At 42.7% G+C, this 19,228-nt stretch overlaps 1 protein-coding gene across 1 annotated transcript; it reads left to right on the top strand.

Moving 5' to 3' along the window:
• The first annotated feature begins 8,333 nt into the window (after positions 1-8,333).
• Positions 8,334-19,026, top strand: LOC135566944 (NLR family CARD domain-containing protein 3-like). The gene is made up of 7 exons (XM_065014495.1): positions 8,334-8,556; positions 8,929-10,699; positions 14,739-14,912; positions 16,352-16,525; positions 16,984-17,157; positions 17,977-18,023; positions 18,409-19,026. The coding sequence occupies exons 1-7, from the start codon at positions 8,343-8,345 to the stop codon at positions 18,930-18,932; spliced, it is 3,078 nt and encodes a 1,025-aa protein (XP_064870567.1). The 5' UTR covers positions 8,334-8,342; the 3' UTR covers positions 18,933-19,026.
• Positions 19,027-19,228: the final 202 nt, after the last annotated feature.

The following is a 19,228-nucleotide window of genomic DNA, read 5'->3' as shown; positions in this document are numbered from 1 at the left end:
GGGAAACAACAGTTCTCTCATCAATAGCGGGAAACAACAGTTCTCTCATCAATAGCCAGGAGAACAACATTTCTCTCATCAATAGCCAGGAGAACAACATTTCTCTGATCAATAGCCAGGGAAACAACAGTTATCTCATCAATAGCCAGGGGAACAACAGTTCTCTCATCAATAGCCAGGGGAACAACAGTTCTCTCATCAATAGACAGGGGAACAACAGTTCTCTCATCAATAGCCAGGGGAACAACAGTTCTCTCATCAATAGCCAGGAGAACAACAGTTCTCTCATCAATAGCCAGGGAAACAACAGTTCTCTCATCAATAGCCAGAGGAACAACAGTTCTCTCATCAATAGCCAGGGGAACAACAGTTCTCTCATCAATAGCCAGGGGAACAACAGTTCTCTCATCAACAGCCAGGGGAACAACAGTTCTCTCATCAATAGCCAGGAGAACAACAGTTCTCTCATCAGTAGCCAGGGAAACAACAGTTCTCTCATCAATAGCCAGGGGAACAACAGTTCTCTCATCAATAGCCAGGAGAACAACAGTTCTCTCATCAATAGCCAGGGAAACAATAGTTCTCTCATCAATAGACAGGAGAACATTTCTCTCATCAACAGCCAGGAGAACAACAGTTCTCTCATCAATAGCCAGGGGAAATGCTCAGCCTGGACGGAGCTCCTCCAGAACAATCCTATGCACATCATTCATCAGACCACGGACACAGCGTCGGGCTGTTGACGCAGACAGGGGCACCTGTTTTACAGACAATATGATGCTATCCATAGACTTGTCTGTAGTCAATTCCTCCCAAACTGTCACCATGCACCTTTTAAATAGCTCTGCGTCTGTGAAGGGCATGTTGTGTTTGGTTAGAACCCAGGATGCTTTTAGGAAGCACTTGTGACCTGTTGTTGGGTCAGGCCACGAAGGAGGATTCTACTGCCGTGTTTGTAGCTTGTAGTTAATGCTTACATTTTTCTGCGTCGAGCCTCTGTCTGGGGAGGGAAGTCCACTTTGAAAGTACCATGCTTAAGATTCATAATGCCGACTGAGATTGAATTCTTTGCAAACAGTGACGATTTCATTGCAAACAAGACACTGGCTTGGCATTAGAGAAAGATGGTTAGATGAATGCATATCTCTCTGTCTGTTATGAGATAGGTGGTTAGATGAATGTATATCTCTGTCTGTTTGGAGATAGATGGTTAGATGAATGCATATCTCTCTGTCTGTTAGGAGATAGATTGTTAGATGAATGTATATCTCTGTCTGTTTGGAGATAGATGGTTAGATGAATGCATATCTCTCTGTCTGTTTGGAGATAGATGGTTAGATTAATGCATATCTCTCTGTCTGTTAGGAGATAGATTGTTAGATGAATGTATATCTCTGTCTGTTTGGAGATAGATGGTTAGATTAATGCATATCTCTCTGTCTGTTAGGAGATAGATTGTTAGATGAATGTATATCTCTGTCTGTTTGGAGATAGATGGTTAGATGAATGCATATCTCTCTGTCTGTTAGGAGACAGATGGTTAGATGAATGTATATCTCTCTGTCCGTTCTTCCCTGAAAATTTATTTTGCTACTTTTTGAGAGCGACATGTTCTCTTGCTATCTGTCACATGTGCTCCTGCTACGCCCTCTTGAGTTCATCCGGTGTCTTCTTGACCTGCAGCCACTCCCCCAGTACACACTCTCTCTCTCTCTCTCTCTCTCTCCCCTCTCTGTGTGATTGTGTGGTTGGAGACAGGTGTGAGATCCCCACCAGCTGAAACCTGTTCCATAATCAAGACCTCTACAAATACTCAGTCCTGCCACTTCCACTCTGCCAGATCGTAAACTCTGCTCAGTCAGTTTATGCTTCTAGCTATTTATGATTATTCCAGATCCTGTTACCCTGCTGTGCCTGTTTCCCTGCCTGACACTGTTCATCCTCACTGCAGTTTTGCCGCTCTGACTCTGGTCCCAGTCTCCTGTACCACATCTCACCACCCTGCTACCCTGTTGTGGATTCAGCTCACCACCCTGCTACCCTGTTGTGGATTCAGCTCATCACCCTGCTACCCTGTTGTGGATTCAGCTCATCACCCTGCTACCCTGTTGTGGATTCAGCTCATCACCCTGCTACCCTGTTGTGGATTCAGCTCATCACCCTGCTACCCTGTTGTGGATTCAGCTCATCACCCTGCTACCCTGTTGTGGATTCATCTCACCACCCTGCTACCCTGTTGTGGATTCATCTCACCACCCTGCTACCCTGTTGTGGATTCATCTCACCACCCTGCTACCCTGTTGTGGATTCAGCTCATCACCCTGCTACCCTGTTGTGGATTCATCTCACCACCCTGCTACCCTGTTGTGGATTCATCTCACCACCCTGCTACCCTGTTGTGGATTCATCTCACCACCCTGCTACCCTGTTGTGGATTCAGCTCACTATCACTCCCTTGGATTTCCCTCCGGACCTGTCTACCCCGTTTACCCTGTCTACCCTGTCTACCCTGTCTACCCTGTTTACCCTGTTTACCCTGTCTGCCCTGTTTGCCCTGTCTACCCTGTCTACCCTGTTTACCCTGTCTTCCCTGTCTACCCTGTTTACCTTGTTTACCCTGTTTACCCTGTCCACCCTGTCTACCCTGTCTACCCTGTCTACCCCTGTATCCAAGATAATTGTGTAGTTTAGAGTGTGTAGTCTTAGAGTGATTATCTTAATTTACAGAGGTTAGCTAGCCAGCTATTTGTCGTCCTTAACGTAGGAGTCACTCCTAGCTAGTCAACAGCTAACCAACGTCTACTGAATAGAACTTTCGCATTCCGGTCGCATTCCGCTTCGCTCCACAGGTAGTATCACATTTTCATTTCATTTCATTACAGTCCCAACGGTGTGATTTGTTTGATCGTAGCTAGCTACATAGCTAGCTACATAGCCGTCTTTGTTTCAAAGATAATTGTGTAGTCTAGAGCGATTTTCTAGGTTAGCTAGCCAGCTATTGTCCTTTTAACGCAACGTATCGTAATCAACACTGCTAGCTAGCCAGCTAGCCCCCCGAATAGCAGCATTGTAGAAACTTTACACTCAACGGAACGACTTGATTAGTGTAGTGTCAACAACGCAGCCACTGCCAGCTAGCCTACAAAGTCAACAACGCAGCCACTGCCAGCTAGCCTACCTCAGCAGTACTGTATCATTTTAATCATTTTAGTCAATTAGATTCTTGCTACGTAAGCTTAACTTTCTGAACATTCGAGACGTGTAGTCCACTTGTCATTCCAATCTCCTTTGCATTAGCGTAGCCTCTTCCCTAGCCTGTCAACTATGTGTCTGTCTATCCCTGTTCTCTCCTCTCTGCACAGACCATACAAACGCTCCACACCGCGTGGCCGCGGCCACCCTAATCTGGTGGTCCCAGCGCGCACGACCCACGTGGAGTTCCAGGTCTCCGGTAGCCTCTGGAACTGCCGATCTGCGGCCAACAAGGCAGAGTTCATCTCAGCCTATGCCTCCCTCCAGTCCTCGACTTCTTGGCACTGACGGAAACATGGATCACCACAGACAACACCGCTACTCCTACTGCTCTCTCTTCGTCCACCCACGTGTTCTCGCACACCCCGAGAGCTTCTGGTCAGCGGGGTGGTGGCACCGTGATCCTCATCTCTCCCAAGTGGTCATTCTCTCTTTCTCCCCTTACCCATCTGTCTATCGCCTCCTTTGAATTCCATGCTGTCACAGTTACCAGCCCTTTCAAGCTTAACATCCTTATCATTTATCGCCCTCCAGGTTCCCTCGGAGAGTTCATCAATGAGCTTGATGCCTTGATAAGCTCCTTTCCTGAGGACGGCTCACCTCTCACAGTTCTGGGCGACTTTAACCTCCCCACGTCTACCTTTGACTCATTCCTCTCTGCCTCCTTCTTTCCACTCCTCTCCTCTTTTGACCTCACCCTCTCACCTTCCCCCTACTCACAAGGCAGGCAATACGCTCGACCTCATCTTTACTAGATGCTGTTCTTCCACTAACCTCATTGCAACTCCCCTCCAAGTCTCCGACCACTACCTTGTATCCTTTTCCCTCTCGCTCTCATTCAACACTTCCCACACTGCCCCTACTCGGATGGTATCGCGCCGTCCCAACCTTCGCTCTCTCTCCCCCGCTACTCTCTCCTCTTCCATCCTATCATCTCTTCCCTCTGCTCAAACCTTCTCCAACCTATCTCCTGATTCTGCCTCCTCAACCCTCCTCTCCTCCCTTTCTGCATCCTTTGACTCTCTATGTCCCCTATCCTCCAGGCCGGCTCGGTCCTCCCCTCCCGCTCCGTGGCTCGACGACTCATTGCGAGCTCACAGAACAGGGCTCCGGGCAGCCGAGCGGAAATGGAGGAAAACTCGCCTCCCTGCGGACCTGGCATCCTTTCACTCCCTCCTCTCTACATTTTCCTCCTCTGTCTCTGCTGCTAAAGCCACTTTCTACCACTCTAAATTCCAAGCATCTGCCTCTAACCCTAGGAAGCTCTTTGCCACCTTCTCCTCCCTCCTGAATCCTCCTCCCCTCCCCCCCTCCTCCCTCTCTGCAGATGACTTCGTCAACCATTTTGAAAAGAAGGTCGACGACATCCGATCCTCGTTTGCTAAGTCAAACGACACCGCTGGTTCTGCTCACACTGCCCTACCCTGTGCTCTGACCTCTTTCTCCCCTCTCTCTCCAGATGAAATCTCGCGTCTTGTGACGGCCGGCCGCCCAACAACCTGCCCGCTTGACCCTATCCCCTCTCTTCTCCAGACCATTTCCGGTGACCTTCTCCCTTACCTCACCTCGCTCATCAACTCATCCCTGACCGCTGGCTACGTCCCTCCCGTCTTCAAGAGAGCGAGAGTTGCACCCCTTCTGAAAAAACCTACACTCGATCCCTCCGATGTCAACAACTACAGACCAGTATCCCTTTCTTTTCTTTTTTTTTTGTTTTCTGATCTGATAAGCTGTCGAAAGAAGATATCAATTTAAAGAGAGAATTGTTCATCAGGGCCTGAGATCAAAGTCAATATTCACACCACTAGGGGTCAGTGTTTTTAGGATATCCAGCAAGCCTCCCTTTGTCGTAAGTAGGATCTCCATGTTACCTCTCTCCTCTGTAGAAGGAGGATCTCCATGTTACCTCCTCTCCTCTGTAGAAGGAGGATCTCCATGTTACCTCCTCTCCTCTGTAGAAGGAGGATCTCCATGTTACCTCCTCTCCTCTGTAGAAGGAGGATCTCCATGTTACCTCCTCTCCTCTGTAGAAGGAGGATCTCCATGTTATCTCCTCTTCTCTGTAGAAGGAGGATCTCCATGTTACCTCCTCTCCTCTGTAGAAGGAGGATCTCCATGTTTCTCCTCTCCTTGGTAGAGCAACATGCTCAACGCCACACTTATAGACCACCAGTGGGGGTTACTTGAAGAGGTGTGTGATGTGTTTTCTGATTGTAGAATATGCCAGTGCTTTTTCAGGATTGCTTACATTTTCTCCCAGTACTTGGTAAACTTGGTGTAAAAGACGGTTGTTGTTTTAAAGTAATTCCTCTCTTGGTTTTTGAGATATTTTCATCATTGCAGCATCAAGAGTTTTGAGTTTTGTCCTTGTAGCCTCTAGTCCTTCCTCTCATTTTGAATTTATCTGTCTTGCTTTTTGCATTGCTGTCAAAATCAATAGTTTTTCCACCATACAGTTTCCTCTGGGGGAATTGTAGAAACACTGAAAATAAGGGATGTTTCGTGTAGGGTGGTTATTTTTTTATTTAACTAGGCAAGTCAGTTAAGAACAAATTCTTATTTTCAATGACGGCCTAGGAACAGTGGGTTAACTGCCTGTTCAGGGGCAGAACGACAGATTTGTACCTTGTCAGCTCCGGTGTTTGAACTTGCAACCTTGCGGTGACTAGTCCAACGCTCTAACCACTAGGCTACACTGCCGACCATGAAGCATCAGTTATAGGCTACAAGCAGCAATATGATGGACATAAAATAGCATACAACTACAGACTATATGATTGCCATAATTTTCTAAAATGGTCTCTCATTAGAAATGGTCACTCATTACTTTAGTTAGCTGTATATCTCATATTAGAGCTGTGTTGATTTGGGAGAGCAAAAAAATAGTGACTATAGCAGGTATTAAACCCCGGGTAAATAATCACTAGTCAGAACCTCAACCTCAGTATACATTCATTATAAAAATCATCTTAATATCTGATATTGTGAATAAACAACCTTGAGAGTGCGTCTTCCAGTCTCTAATTTTCTAAAATGGTCTCTCATTACTTTAGTTAGCTGTATATCTCATATTAGGGCTGTGTTGATTTGGGAGAGCAAAAAAATAGTGATTATAGCAGGTATTGAATCCCGGGTAAATAATCACTAGTCAGAACCTCAACCTTAGTATACATTCATTATAAAACATAATATTAATATCTGATATCGCGAGTAAACAACCTCGGAATAGAAAAGACAAGAGTGCGTCTTCCAGCCCTCCAATAAATTACATAATTCAACCCTCCCGGTTAGTAAATTTACCTCAACATGCCCCCGGAGAAGGCAGAGTAACGACACAAGCTTTTTAGCGGGGCTGAGTTGACTATTAGCGAGAGAAGGCAGAGTGGCTCGATGCTGGTTGATACATTTGACAGTGAATGTACCTGGAAAATACATTTTTCTAGACCAGAGGTGACTAAATTCCTTTTCAGGTTTATTGATAATTGTTATATTAATGAAGTATAATTTCAAAACATGAGCATAAAACCAGGTAATAATAAACATGAATCATCATTATATTACTTCACAGTAATCTGTTAAATGCTTTTTCAGTCCTTCCTCTTGTGTTAGCAGTGTGGAAAGGGACAGAAAGAAGCACACAGGAGTTTTCCCGTGAGGGGGAGTAGAAAAAAGTGAGTACACCCCTCACACTTTTGTAAATATTTGAGTGTGTCTTTTCATGTGACAACACTGAAGAAATGACACTTTGCTACAATATAAAGTAGTGAGTGTACAGCTTGTATAACAGTGTAGATTTGCTGTCCCCTGAAAATAACTCAACACACAGCTATTCATGTCTAAACCGCTGGCAACAAAAGTGAGTACACCCCTAAGTGAAAATGTCCAATTTGGGCCCAATTAGCCAGTTTCCCTACCCTCTGTCATGTGACTCGTTAGTGTTACAAGGTCTCAGGTGTGTGCTTCTGGGACGACAGCCATGCAGACCAATTTGATGCAGTGTATGGCATATGTACCTATGAGGAACATTACAGGCCTCTCTCATCTTTTTAAGTGGGAGAACTTGCACAATTGGTGGCTGACTCATTTTTGCCCCACTGTGTGTATATATATATATATATAAATATATATATTTTTAAATTAACATTATCTGCCAAAGTAAAGCCCTGTAGACAAAGAAGAGCTCTGCAGCAGGTACCAAAATATTCAAAGGACATTTGCTCAAAAGTGACGTTACAAGTTTATCATCTTTCAAAGCAGAATGACTTTCTCATTGCACCTCAACTGTAGTGTGCGATATACCAAAGCTAATTTGCAAACATTTCTGTAAAGTGATATATGGCGTTTTGGTATAAAACTCTTCTCAAGTTTCCATATCTGAGCTCAGAGGAGATGAGAGATGTAATGTTTGTCTCTGTTGTGTTGAAGACCAATCAAGCAGGAGAGACCAGCCTCCCCTGTTCCCAGCTGTGTTTCCATGAAGAGTGACCGGTCTATGGAACCTCCTATAATGTTTAGAGAGGGAGACTATTCTACTGAACAAAGGTAAGAAGAACTCATGGGTCCTGGTCAGGGAGTTAAACAACACTGTCTCTAGTCATTTCTCCTCTCCCATTTTCCCATTTATTGTTGTTGTTTTCATAATCCATAGGCTAATCCTTTTGTCCATTTGCATAGTCCTAAAAAAATATTAAACAAACACAACATTCCCTCCCTCCCTCTGTGTGTGTGTGTGTGTGTGTGTGTGTGTGTGTGTGTGTGTGTGTGTGTGTGTGTGTGTGTGTGTGTGTGTGTGTGTGTGTGTGTGTGTGTGTGTGTGTGTACTCCCTGGATGAGGAGATGTAATCTCATGTTTTGTCCACAGAAACCAACAGGAGAGATCAGAGTCAGAGATTCTCAGTGGTCAGTCTTCCCAGAGTCATCAAACAGACCTGGACTCCATATTCAGTGTATGTGGTCCTGTTATGTACATTTGTTTCTTGTTTACCTCAAGTAAAGTTGATCTGTCAATCATTCATTAATGTGTTAATGAGAAGCATTTAGTCTCTTGCTTAACTTATTTACGTTATTTATTTCAGTTGCTTGAAAAGAAAATGATGACATTTGTGAAGAACGAACTGAAGCTGTTCAAGAGGAATCTTAGTCCAGAATTCCCAGAAGACTTTGAGAGTCAGAAGCAGGATAAGGATGTGGTGGATGCTGAAGATGAGCAGCAGGAGAGCAGTGCCAGAGAGGGGGCTCTGAAGATCACACTGCACATCCTGAGGAAAATGAACCAGAAGGAGCTTGCTGACACACTGGAGAAATGTAAGATCTGTCTGCCTCATGTTGAATGATGTTTTATAACATTTAAAAGCTGTAGCTAAAGTACAGCTAAAGTAGCTGTGTAACTCAATGATATTGTAGCAGCCTTAACACAACACCTAGTGACCTCATCAAGTAGCAGCAGGGATGTGTTGTGGTGATTCATTTAGAGAGAGAGAACATTAATAATACCATCAATAATACCAATAATAATATAATCAGTCACACCAGTCTGTAATGCATTATGAAAACATTTACACATTTATAAAGTCAGTTAAGAGAATAAATTATTATAATGTAAAACTTTATAACAGTCCTTCAGTACTGTAGACATTAAAACAGACATAATATTAATATCCTCTGTGTTATTTCTAGATTCAGATGATCCTGCTGTGATTTGCCAACGTGAACTCAAATCTAATCTAAAGAAGAAGTTTCAATGTGTATTTGAGGGGATCGCTAAACAAGGAAACCCAACACTTCTCAATAAGATCTACACAGAGCTCTACATCACAGAGGGTGGAACAGGAGAGGTCAATAATGAACATGAGCTGAGACAGATTGAGACAACAACCAGGAAACAAGCAAGACCAGAGACTGCAATCAAATGTAACGACATCTTCAAACCCTTAACTAGACAAGACAAACCTATCAGAACTGTGCTGACAAAGGGAGTCGCTGGCATTGGAAAAACAGTCTCTGTGCAGAAGTTCATTCTGGACTGGGCTGAAGGAAAAGCAAATCAGGATGTCCAATTTGTATTTTCATTCCCTTTTCGGGAGCTGAATTTGATGAAAGGGGACAAACACACTTTCATTGAACTTCTTAATCACTTCTCAATGGAAACTAAACAATCAGGAATCTCCAACTACAACAAGTACAAAGTTCTGTTCATCTTTGATGGTCTGGATGAGTGCCGACTGCCCCTAGACTTCCAGAAGAACAAGATCTGTTGGGACGTCACAGAGTCAACCTCAGTGGATGTTCTGCTGACAAATCTCATCAAGGGAAATCTGCTCCCCTCTGCTCTCCTCTGGATAACTACCCGACCTGCAGCAGCCAATAAGATCCCTTCAGTGTGTGTTGACCAGGTGACAGAGGTACGAGGGTTCAATGACCCACAGAAGGAGAAGTACTTCAGGAAGAGATTCAGTGATGAGGACCTGGCCAGCAGAATCATCTCACACATAAAGACATCAAGGAGCCTCCACATCATGTGCCACATTCCAGTCTTCTGTTGGATTTCTGCAACAGTCCTTGAACACATGCTGAAACATAAGAGAGAAGAGATGCCCAAGACTCTGACTGAGATGTACACACACCTTGTGGAGTTTCATACCAAACAGAAGAATGAAAAGTATCTTGGGAAAGAAGGGACAGGTCCACACTGGGATAAAGAGAGCATTCTGTCACTGGGAAAACTGGCTTTTCAACAGCTTGTGAAGGGAAATCTGATTTTCTATGAAGGAGACCTGAAAGAGGCTGGCATTGGTGTCAATGAAGCCTCAGTGTACTCAGGATTGTGCACACAGCTCTTTAAAGAGGAATGTGGGCTGTACCAGGACAAGGTGTACTGCTTTGTTCATCTGAGCATTCAGGAGTTTCTGGCTGCTGTATATGTGTTCCTCTCATTCATCAACAACAATGAGAATCTAATGGATGAACTGCAAACAAACGACAAGCCTGAAGTTACTTTCTACAAGAGTGCTGTGGATAAAGCCTTACAAAGTGAGACGGGAAACCTGGACCTTTTCCTCCGCTTCCTTCTGGGCCTCTCACTGGAGTCCAATCAGAAGCACTTACGAGGTCTACTGACAAAGACAAGAAGCAGCTCACAGAGCCATGAAGAAACAGTCAAGTACATCAAAGAGAAGATCAGGGAGAATCCCTCTCCAGAGAGGTGCATCAATCTGTTCCACTGTCTGAATGAACTGAATGACCATTCTCTAGTGGAGGAGATCCAAAGCTACCTGAGATCAGGAAGTCTCTCAGAACCCAACCTGTCACCTGCACAGTGGTCAGCTCTGGTCTTTGTGTTGCTGACTTCAGAAAAGGAGCTGGATGTGTTTGACCTGAAGAAATACTCCAGATCAGAGGAAGGTCTTCTGAGGCTGCTGCCAGTGGTCAAAGCCTCCAGAGCTGTTCTGTGAGTAAATAAAATGACATATCAGAACTAATCATCAGGAAGAAATATTCAGTTTAGAGAAAAATATGTATTATAATATGTATATAATTTTATATTGAAAAACATATTGAATAAATGCATTGATTTTCACATTATTATAACAAAATGACCACACAATTCTAGCAGATGGAAGATGAATCTATATGTTGTTTTGGATAATTAACCAAATGCATCTGCCATTGTCCTTCTACACTACTGGTGTTAAATTAACAGTGTGTTTGTGAAGTCATGATGATCTCTTTGTCAGGCTGTCAGGCTGTGGAGTCACAGAGGAAGGCTGTGCTTCTCTGGTCTCAGCTCTGGAGTCAAACCCCTCACACCTGAGAGAGCTGGATCTGAGTAACAATGACCTGAAGGATTCAGGAGTGAAGCTGCTCTCTGCTGGACTGGGGAATCCCCACTGTAAACTGGAGACTCTGAGGTCAGTATTCCTGTAGTTGGTCAACAAGTGATAACTGTTCACCAGATCCACATGTGTTTACCAGACACACATAGTCCACACCATATGTGTTTGGACAGTGAAGCTTACAGTTTTACATTTGGTGCTATGCTCCAGCATTTTGGATTTGAGATATAATGTTTCATATTAGGAGACAGTACAGAATGTCACCTTTTATTTGAGGTTAATGGTGAGAGGTTAGCATGTTTTGTTGTAGCCTCTGTTATTGGTAATGGTGAGAGGTTAGCATGTTTTGTTGTAGCCTCTGTTATTGGTAATGGTGAGTGGTTAGCATGTTTTGTTGTATCCTCTGTTATTGGTAATGGTGAGAGGTTAACATGTTTTGTTGTAGCCTCAGTTATTGGTTATGGTGAGAGGTTAGTATGTTTTGTTGTAGCCTCTGTTATTGGTAATGGTGAGTGGTTAGTATGTTTTGTTGTAGCCTCTGTTATTGGTAATGGTGAGAGGTTAGCATGTTTTGTTGTAGTCTCTGTTATTGGTAATGGTGAGAGGTTAGCATGTTTTGTTGTAGCCTCTGTTATTGGTAATGGTGAGAGGTTAGCACGTTTTGTTGTAGCCTCTGTTATTGGTAATGGTGAGAGGTTAGCACGTTTTGTTGTAGCCTCTGTTATTGGTAATGGTGAGAGGTTAGCACGTTTTGTTGTAGCCTCTGTTATTGGTAATGGTGAGAGGTTAGCACGTTTTGTTGTAGCCTCTGTTATTGGTAATGGTGAGAGGTTAGCATGTTTTGTTGTAGCCTCTGTTATTGGTAATGGTGAGAGGTTAGCACGTTTTGTTGTAGCCTCTGTTATTGGTAATGGTGAGAGGTTAGCATGTTTTGTTTTGTCCTCTGTTATTGGTAATGGTGAGAGGTTAGTATGTTTTGTTGTTGCCTCTGTAACTTTCTTACTCATTATTATTCATGATTCATTCATGATCTTTCTCAATCATGCCAGTCACAGGCTGATGTAGTCATTGTATTTAAAGAATATGGGACCAAATACTAAACTTTTGACTACTTTAATACAGTATAAGTTAATTGGTCAGATTACTTATGACTTCTTCAAATGGGGGACTAGATACATAAAGTGCTTTCATTTCTAAATGGAGAAACAGATATGTATTAAAATACCCTCAAATAAAAGGTGACATTATAAACTGTCACCTCATATGAAACATTTGATCTGAAATCCAAAATGTTGGAGTATAGAGCCACATTTAAAATGTTAGCTTCACTGTCTAAATAGATATGGTGTGGACTGTATACTCAATACAATCTGATACCTCACTGTCTAAATAGATATGGTGTGGACTGTATACTCAATACAATCTAAATCTGATACCTCACTGTCTAAATAGATATGGTGTGGACTGTATACTCAATACAATATAAATCTGATTCCTCACTGTCTAAATAGATATAGTGTGGACTGTATACTCAATACAATATAAATCTGATTCCTCACTGTCTAAATAGATATGGTGTGGACTGTATACTCAATACAATCTAAATCTGATACCTCACTGTCTAAATAGATATGGTGTGGACTGTATACTCAATACAATCTAAATCTGATACCTCACTGTCTAAATAGATATGGTGTGGACTGTATACTCAATACAATCTAAATCTGATACCTCACTGTCTGTCTTCTGACTGATTCTGCTTTTTAAAGTGGTCTGGTCAGTCTACTCAAAAATGTGTACTCTATATTTTTTTGTACAAGTAATATTATGATCATTTATAATAATGAAACATTAATTTATTTATGAATAGATATGGAAGGTTTCAGGACACTGATATATCTGAATATGTTGAAAAAATATACTGTCACGATTTTCACCTCCAAAGAATAGCAGTGTGATTTTAAAATGATTTGACTCTTTGCAGGCTGTCAGGCTGTCTAGTCACAGAGGAAGGCTGTGCTTCTCTGGTCTCAGCTCTGAGGTCAAACCCCTCACACCTGAGAGAGCTGGACCTGAGCTACAATCACCCAGGAGACTCAGGAGTCAGACTGCTCTCTGCTGGACTGGAGGATCCACACTGCAGACTGGAGAAACTCATGTATGTAGAGGGTTTATGTCAATGTTCATATCAGACATGTTTGACTTATCAGGCTGGTTAAGACAAACATTCTGACCAACACTTGGACAAAGTTATATGCTGACTGTGTTTGTGTCCAATGTGTGTGTGTCCTCTCAAACACAGACTGAACACACTGGACACTGTAGTGGAAGTTTCCTATATTTACCAAATCATGAGACCAAACCACCACACAAGTCAGAGTTATCATAAAGTCCATCTTTAATTATATGAGCTCTATCACAACCCTGTGACTCTCAGATCAATTCAGTGTCTATAAATAAATTCTCTGAGAGTCCTTTACACATTGCAACTGAGATCCTTTATAGCAAAGACACACATAGCCAGACAGCATTGGCTATAAATTATCGTTCAGCTTTGTCTCCTAAACTATGTTCTTATCTCGCTCTTGGTACCACTCAGGACCATAAAACAAAACCTCACCAACAGGCATATATCAAATACACCCCTCCTGGACAGGATCACAGAGACACAGTGACTGGCACACAGACATTGTGGAGCCAAGAGATAATTGGTTCCCCCTCAATTATCCATTTACATGGTTTAAAAGATATGTTTACATATGAAGACCAGCTTGACCTCTCCCCTCTCTGCGGCCCAAGTAACTGACCCCAGGACAGAGAAAGGATAACTGCAAATGGCCACCACTATAGTACAACAAGATACATTCTGATGAGAAGTAACTGACCCCAGGACAGAGAAAGGATAACTGCAAATGGCCACCACTATAGTACAACAAGATACATTCTGATGAGAAGTAACTGACCCCAGGACAGAGAAAGGATAACTGCAAATGGCCACCACTATAGTACAACAAGATACATTCTGATGAGAAGTAACTGACCCCAGGACAGAGAAAGGATAACTGCAAATGGCCACCACTATAGTACAACAAGATACATTCTGATGAGAAGTAACTCACAAGCATATAATGAAAATAAAACATCTTATCTATGTTACACAACTATATTGATTATTCCCCAACAACACACACAGACACAGACACACATACACACATGTTGGACAACAACACTCACACTGGACACTCACACACACACTGGACACTCACACACACACTGGACACACACACACTCAACAAACACACACGCTGTACACACACACACAGGATAAAAGCTGTTGCCCAATACCTTGCTCAGCAGTCGTTTCACCACAGGAAGCTGGGTTGTTACAGTTAATGAACTGGATATTCTATGTTCATTATCACATATCAATCACACTGACAAAAGGGTTCATTGATCATTATATTGAATAACATATTGAATCAGTGCATTGATGTTCACATTAGTATAACAATATGACCATACAATTCTAGGAGACGGAAGATGCATCTATATGTTGTTTGGGAGAATTAACCAAAAGCATCTGCCATTGTCCTTCTACACTACTGGTGTTAAATTAACAGTGTGTTTGTGAAGTCATGATGATCTCTTTGTCAGGCTGTCAGGCTGTGGAGTCACAGAGGAAGGCTGTGCTTCTCTGGTCTCAGCTCTGAAGTCAAACCCCTCACACCTGAGAGAGCTGGATCTGAGTAACAATGACCTGAAGGATTCAGGAGTGAAGCTGCTCTCTGATGGACTGGGGAATCCCCACTGTAAACTGGAGACTCTGAGGTCAGTATTCCTGTAGTTGGTCAACAAGTGATAACTGTTCACCAGATCCACATGTGTTTACCAGACACACATAGTCCACACCATATGTGTTTGGACAGTGAAGCTTACAGTTTTACATTTGGTGCTTTGCTCCAGTATTTTGGATTTGAGATACAATGTTTCATATTAGGTGACAGTACAGAATGTCACCTTTTATTTGAGGTTAATGGTGAGAGGTTAGCATGTTTTGTTGTAGTCTCTGTTATTGGTAATGGTGAGAGGTTAGCATGTTTTGTTGTAGCCTCTGTTATTGGTAATGGTGAGAGGTTAGTATGTTGTGTTGTAGTCTCTGTTATTGGTAATGGTGAGAGGTTAGCATGTTTTGTTGTAGCCTCTGTTATTGGTAATGGTGAGAGGTTAACATGTTTTGTTGTAGTCTCTGTTATTGGTAATGGTGAGAGGTTAGCATGTTTTGTTGTAGTCTCTGTTATTGGTAATGGTGAGAGGTTAGCATGTTTTGTTGTAGCCTCTGTTATTGGTAATGGTGAGAGGTTAGCATGTTTTGTTGTAGTCTCTGTTATTGGTAATGGTGAGAGGTTAGCATGTTTTGTTGTAGTCTCTGTTATTGGTAATGGTGAGAGGTTAGCATGTTTTGTTGTAGTCTCTGTTATTGGTAATGGTGAGAGGTTAGCATGTTTTGTTGTAGTCTCTGTTATTGGTAATGGTGAGAGGTTAGCATGTTTTGTTGTAGTCTCTGTTATTGGTAATGGTGAGAGGTTAGCATGTTTTGTTGTAGTCTCTGTTATTGGTAATGGTGAGAGGTTAGCATGTTTTGTTGTAGCCTCTGTTATTGGTAATGGTGAGAGGTTAGCATGTTTTGTTGTAGCCTCTGTTATTGGTAATGGTGAGAGGTTAGCATGTTTTGCTGTAGCCTCTGTTATTGGTAATGGTGAGAGGTTAGCATGTTTTGCTGTAGCCTCTGTTATTGGTAATGGTGAGAGGTTAGTATGTTTTGCTGTAGCCTCTGTTATTGGTAATGGTGAGAGGTTAGCATGTTTTGTTGTAGCCTCTAACTTTCTCACTCATTATTATTCATGATTCATTCATGATCTTTCTCAGTCAAGGCGTCACAGGCTTGATGTCTCATTGTGTTCGAGGAATATGGGACCAGATAAACTTTTGTCTAATCACTTTAAGTGTCAGAATAGTTATGACTTCTTCAAAAGGGGGGACTAGATACATTAAATTAATTTAATTTTTCTAAACGTTGAAACAGAAATGTATTAAAATACCCTCAAATAAAAGGTGACATTATAAACTGTCACCTCATATGAAATATTTGATCTGAAATCCAAAATGCTGGAGTATAGAGCCACATTTATTTACAGTGTAAGCAGGGAAAAGCTAAGTGAAATATTTTAATATAACCTGTCTGTCATTGTATTTCTTCTGTGTTTCAGACTCACTGTCTGTAAACTCACAGACACATCCTGTGAAGTGTTGGCCTCAGTTCTCAGTTCAAACCCCTCACACCTGAGAGAGCTGGATCTGAGTAACAATGACCTGAAGGATTCAGGAGTGAAGCTGCTCTCTGCTGGACTGGGGAATCCCCACTGTAAACTGGAGACTCTGAGGTCAGTATTCCTGTAGTTGGTCAACAAGTGATAACTGTTCACCAGATCCACATGTGTTTACCAGACACACATAGTCCACACCATATGTGTTTGGACAGTGAAGCTTACAGTTTTAAATGTGGTGCTTTGCTAAATCTGATTCCTCACTGTCTGTCTTTTGACTGATACTGCTTTTTAAACTGGTCTGGTCAGTCTACTATAAAATTTGTACTTTACATGTTTCTATCTGCAGGCAAAACTTTGATCATTTATATTAATGATACATTCATGTCAGGTTTCAGTTCAATATATGCTATATGATCATTTGTTAATTCTAATAATGAAACATTCATTTATAAATATATATGGCAGGTTTCAGGACACTGATATATCTGAATATGTTGAAAAAATATATACTGCCACTATTTTCACCACCAAAGAATATCAGTGTGGTTTTAATATGATTTGACTCTTTGCAGGCTGTCAGGCTGTCTAGTCACAGAGGAAGGCTGTGCTTCTCTGCTCTCAGCTCTGAGGTCAAACCCCTCACACCTGAAAGAGCTGGACCTGAGCTACAATCACCCAGGAGACTCAGGAGTCAGACTGCTCTCTGCTGGACTGGAGGATCCACACTGCAGACTGGAGAAACTCAAGTATGTAGAGGGTTTATGTCAATGTTCATATCAGACATGTTGGACTTATCAGGCTGGTTAAGACAAACATTCTGACCACCACTTGGACAAAGTTGTGTGTGTGTGTGTGTGTGGGGGGGGGTGAGTGTCCTGTCTGTATGTGGACAAAGTTGTGTGTGTTCAGTGTTCTCTCACACACTGGACACACACACACACAAACACTCACACACATACTGGACACTCACAAACTGGACACACACAGTACACACACACAGTAAACACACACAAACAAGCACTGGACACACACACACACACACAGTACACACAGTACACACACACAGTACACACACACACACACACATACTGGACACTGACAAACTGGACACGTACACACACACACACAAACAAGCACTGGACACACACAGAACACACAGGACACACACACAGTACACACGCATACACACACAAACACACACACACACACACTGTACACACACACAGTACACACACACACACACACACACACTGGACACACACACACACACACACACACACACTGGACACACACAGAAAAACTGGACACACACACAGGACTTACGCACACACACACACACACACAAAAAAACAAACACACAAACAAGCACTGGACACACACACACACTGGACACACACTGGACACACACAGACACACACACACACTGGACACAAACACACTGGTCACAAACACACACACACACACAGACAAACATTCGCTTGATATATGCTATATACATGTGTGTGTCCTGTGTGTGTGTGTGTGTATCCCTCAATAACTGTCTGTTCTTCTGCTTACCGCTACAGTGTGGAACATGGTGGAGAGAACAGAATGAAACCTGGACTTAGAAAATGTGAGTGTTGACTGCTGTGAAGAATATGACTAAGAATAAGTCTTAATTCAAGTTAAGTCAAATACCACCATCATTACTTACTTGGTCATATTAAATATCAGCTGTAGTTCTACAGAAGCAGAAATCAGGGACACCAAAGTTTACAAAGAGTTGCTTTGACTGTGTGTGTGTGTGTCTGTGTGTGCGTGCGTGCAATTAATGGGAATAAGTGAGTTTTATATTACCATACAGTATAACATATGATCATTCAACAAGTCTCAAGTTACCTTAACTTCTCCTTTTGATACCTAGAAATATCTACATTAAATGAATTAGTGAAAAGTGAGTTAACATTCTAATGTGAATGATGATGATTTCTAATATTGTGTCTGGTTTCATTCATCAGATGTCTGTGATCTCACACTGGACCTAAACACAGTAAACAGACTCCTCTCTCTGTCTGAGGAGAACAGAAAGGTGACATGGAGGAGAGAGGAGCAGCCGTATCCTGATCACCCAGAGAGATTTGAGGACTGTAGACAGGTGCTGTGTAGAGAGGGTCTGACTGGGCGCTGTTACTGGGAGGTCGAGTGGAGGGGAGGGGCTGTTATAGGAGTGACATATAAAGGAATCAACAGGAGAGGAAGGGTTAAGGACTGTCTTATTGGATACAATGACAAGTCCTGGAGTCTGTTCTGCTCTGACAACCGTTACACTGCCAGGCACAATAATAATCCCACTACCATAGACGTCCCCTCCTCCAGCTCCCACAGAGTAGGAGTGTATCTGGACTGGCCAGCCGGCACTCTGTCCTTCTATAGAGCCTCCTCTGACACACTGACCCACCTGATCACATTCACCTCCACATTCACTGAGCCCCTCTATCCAGGGTTTGGGGTTTATGATGATTCCTCAGTGTCCCTGAAATAACACTGGTTTGAGTGTCTCTCTGTCAGTGATACACACACACACTGGACACACACACACACACACTGGACACACACACACACACACTGGACACACACACACACACAGGACACACACACACAGGACACACACACACACAGGACACACACACACACAGGACACACACACACACAGGACACACACACACACACACAGGACACACACACACACACACAGGACACACACACACACACACAGGACACACACACACACAGGACACACACACACACAGGACACACACACACACTGGACACACACAC

Source organism: Oncorhynchus nerka, unplaced genomic scaffold, assembly GCF_034236695.1.
Source record: "Oncorhynchus nerka isolate Pitt River unplaced genomic scaffold, Oner_Uvic_2.0 unplaced_scaffold_2903, whole genome shotgun sequence".
Taxonomy (NCBI): domain Eukaryota; kingdom Metazoa; phylum Chordata; class Actinopteri; order Salmoniformes; family Salmonidae; genus Oncorhynchus; species Oncorhynchus nerka.
Note: the sequence above shows the minus strand (reverse complement) of the source record. Positions and strands in the feature narration are given on the sequence as shown.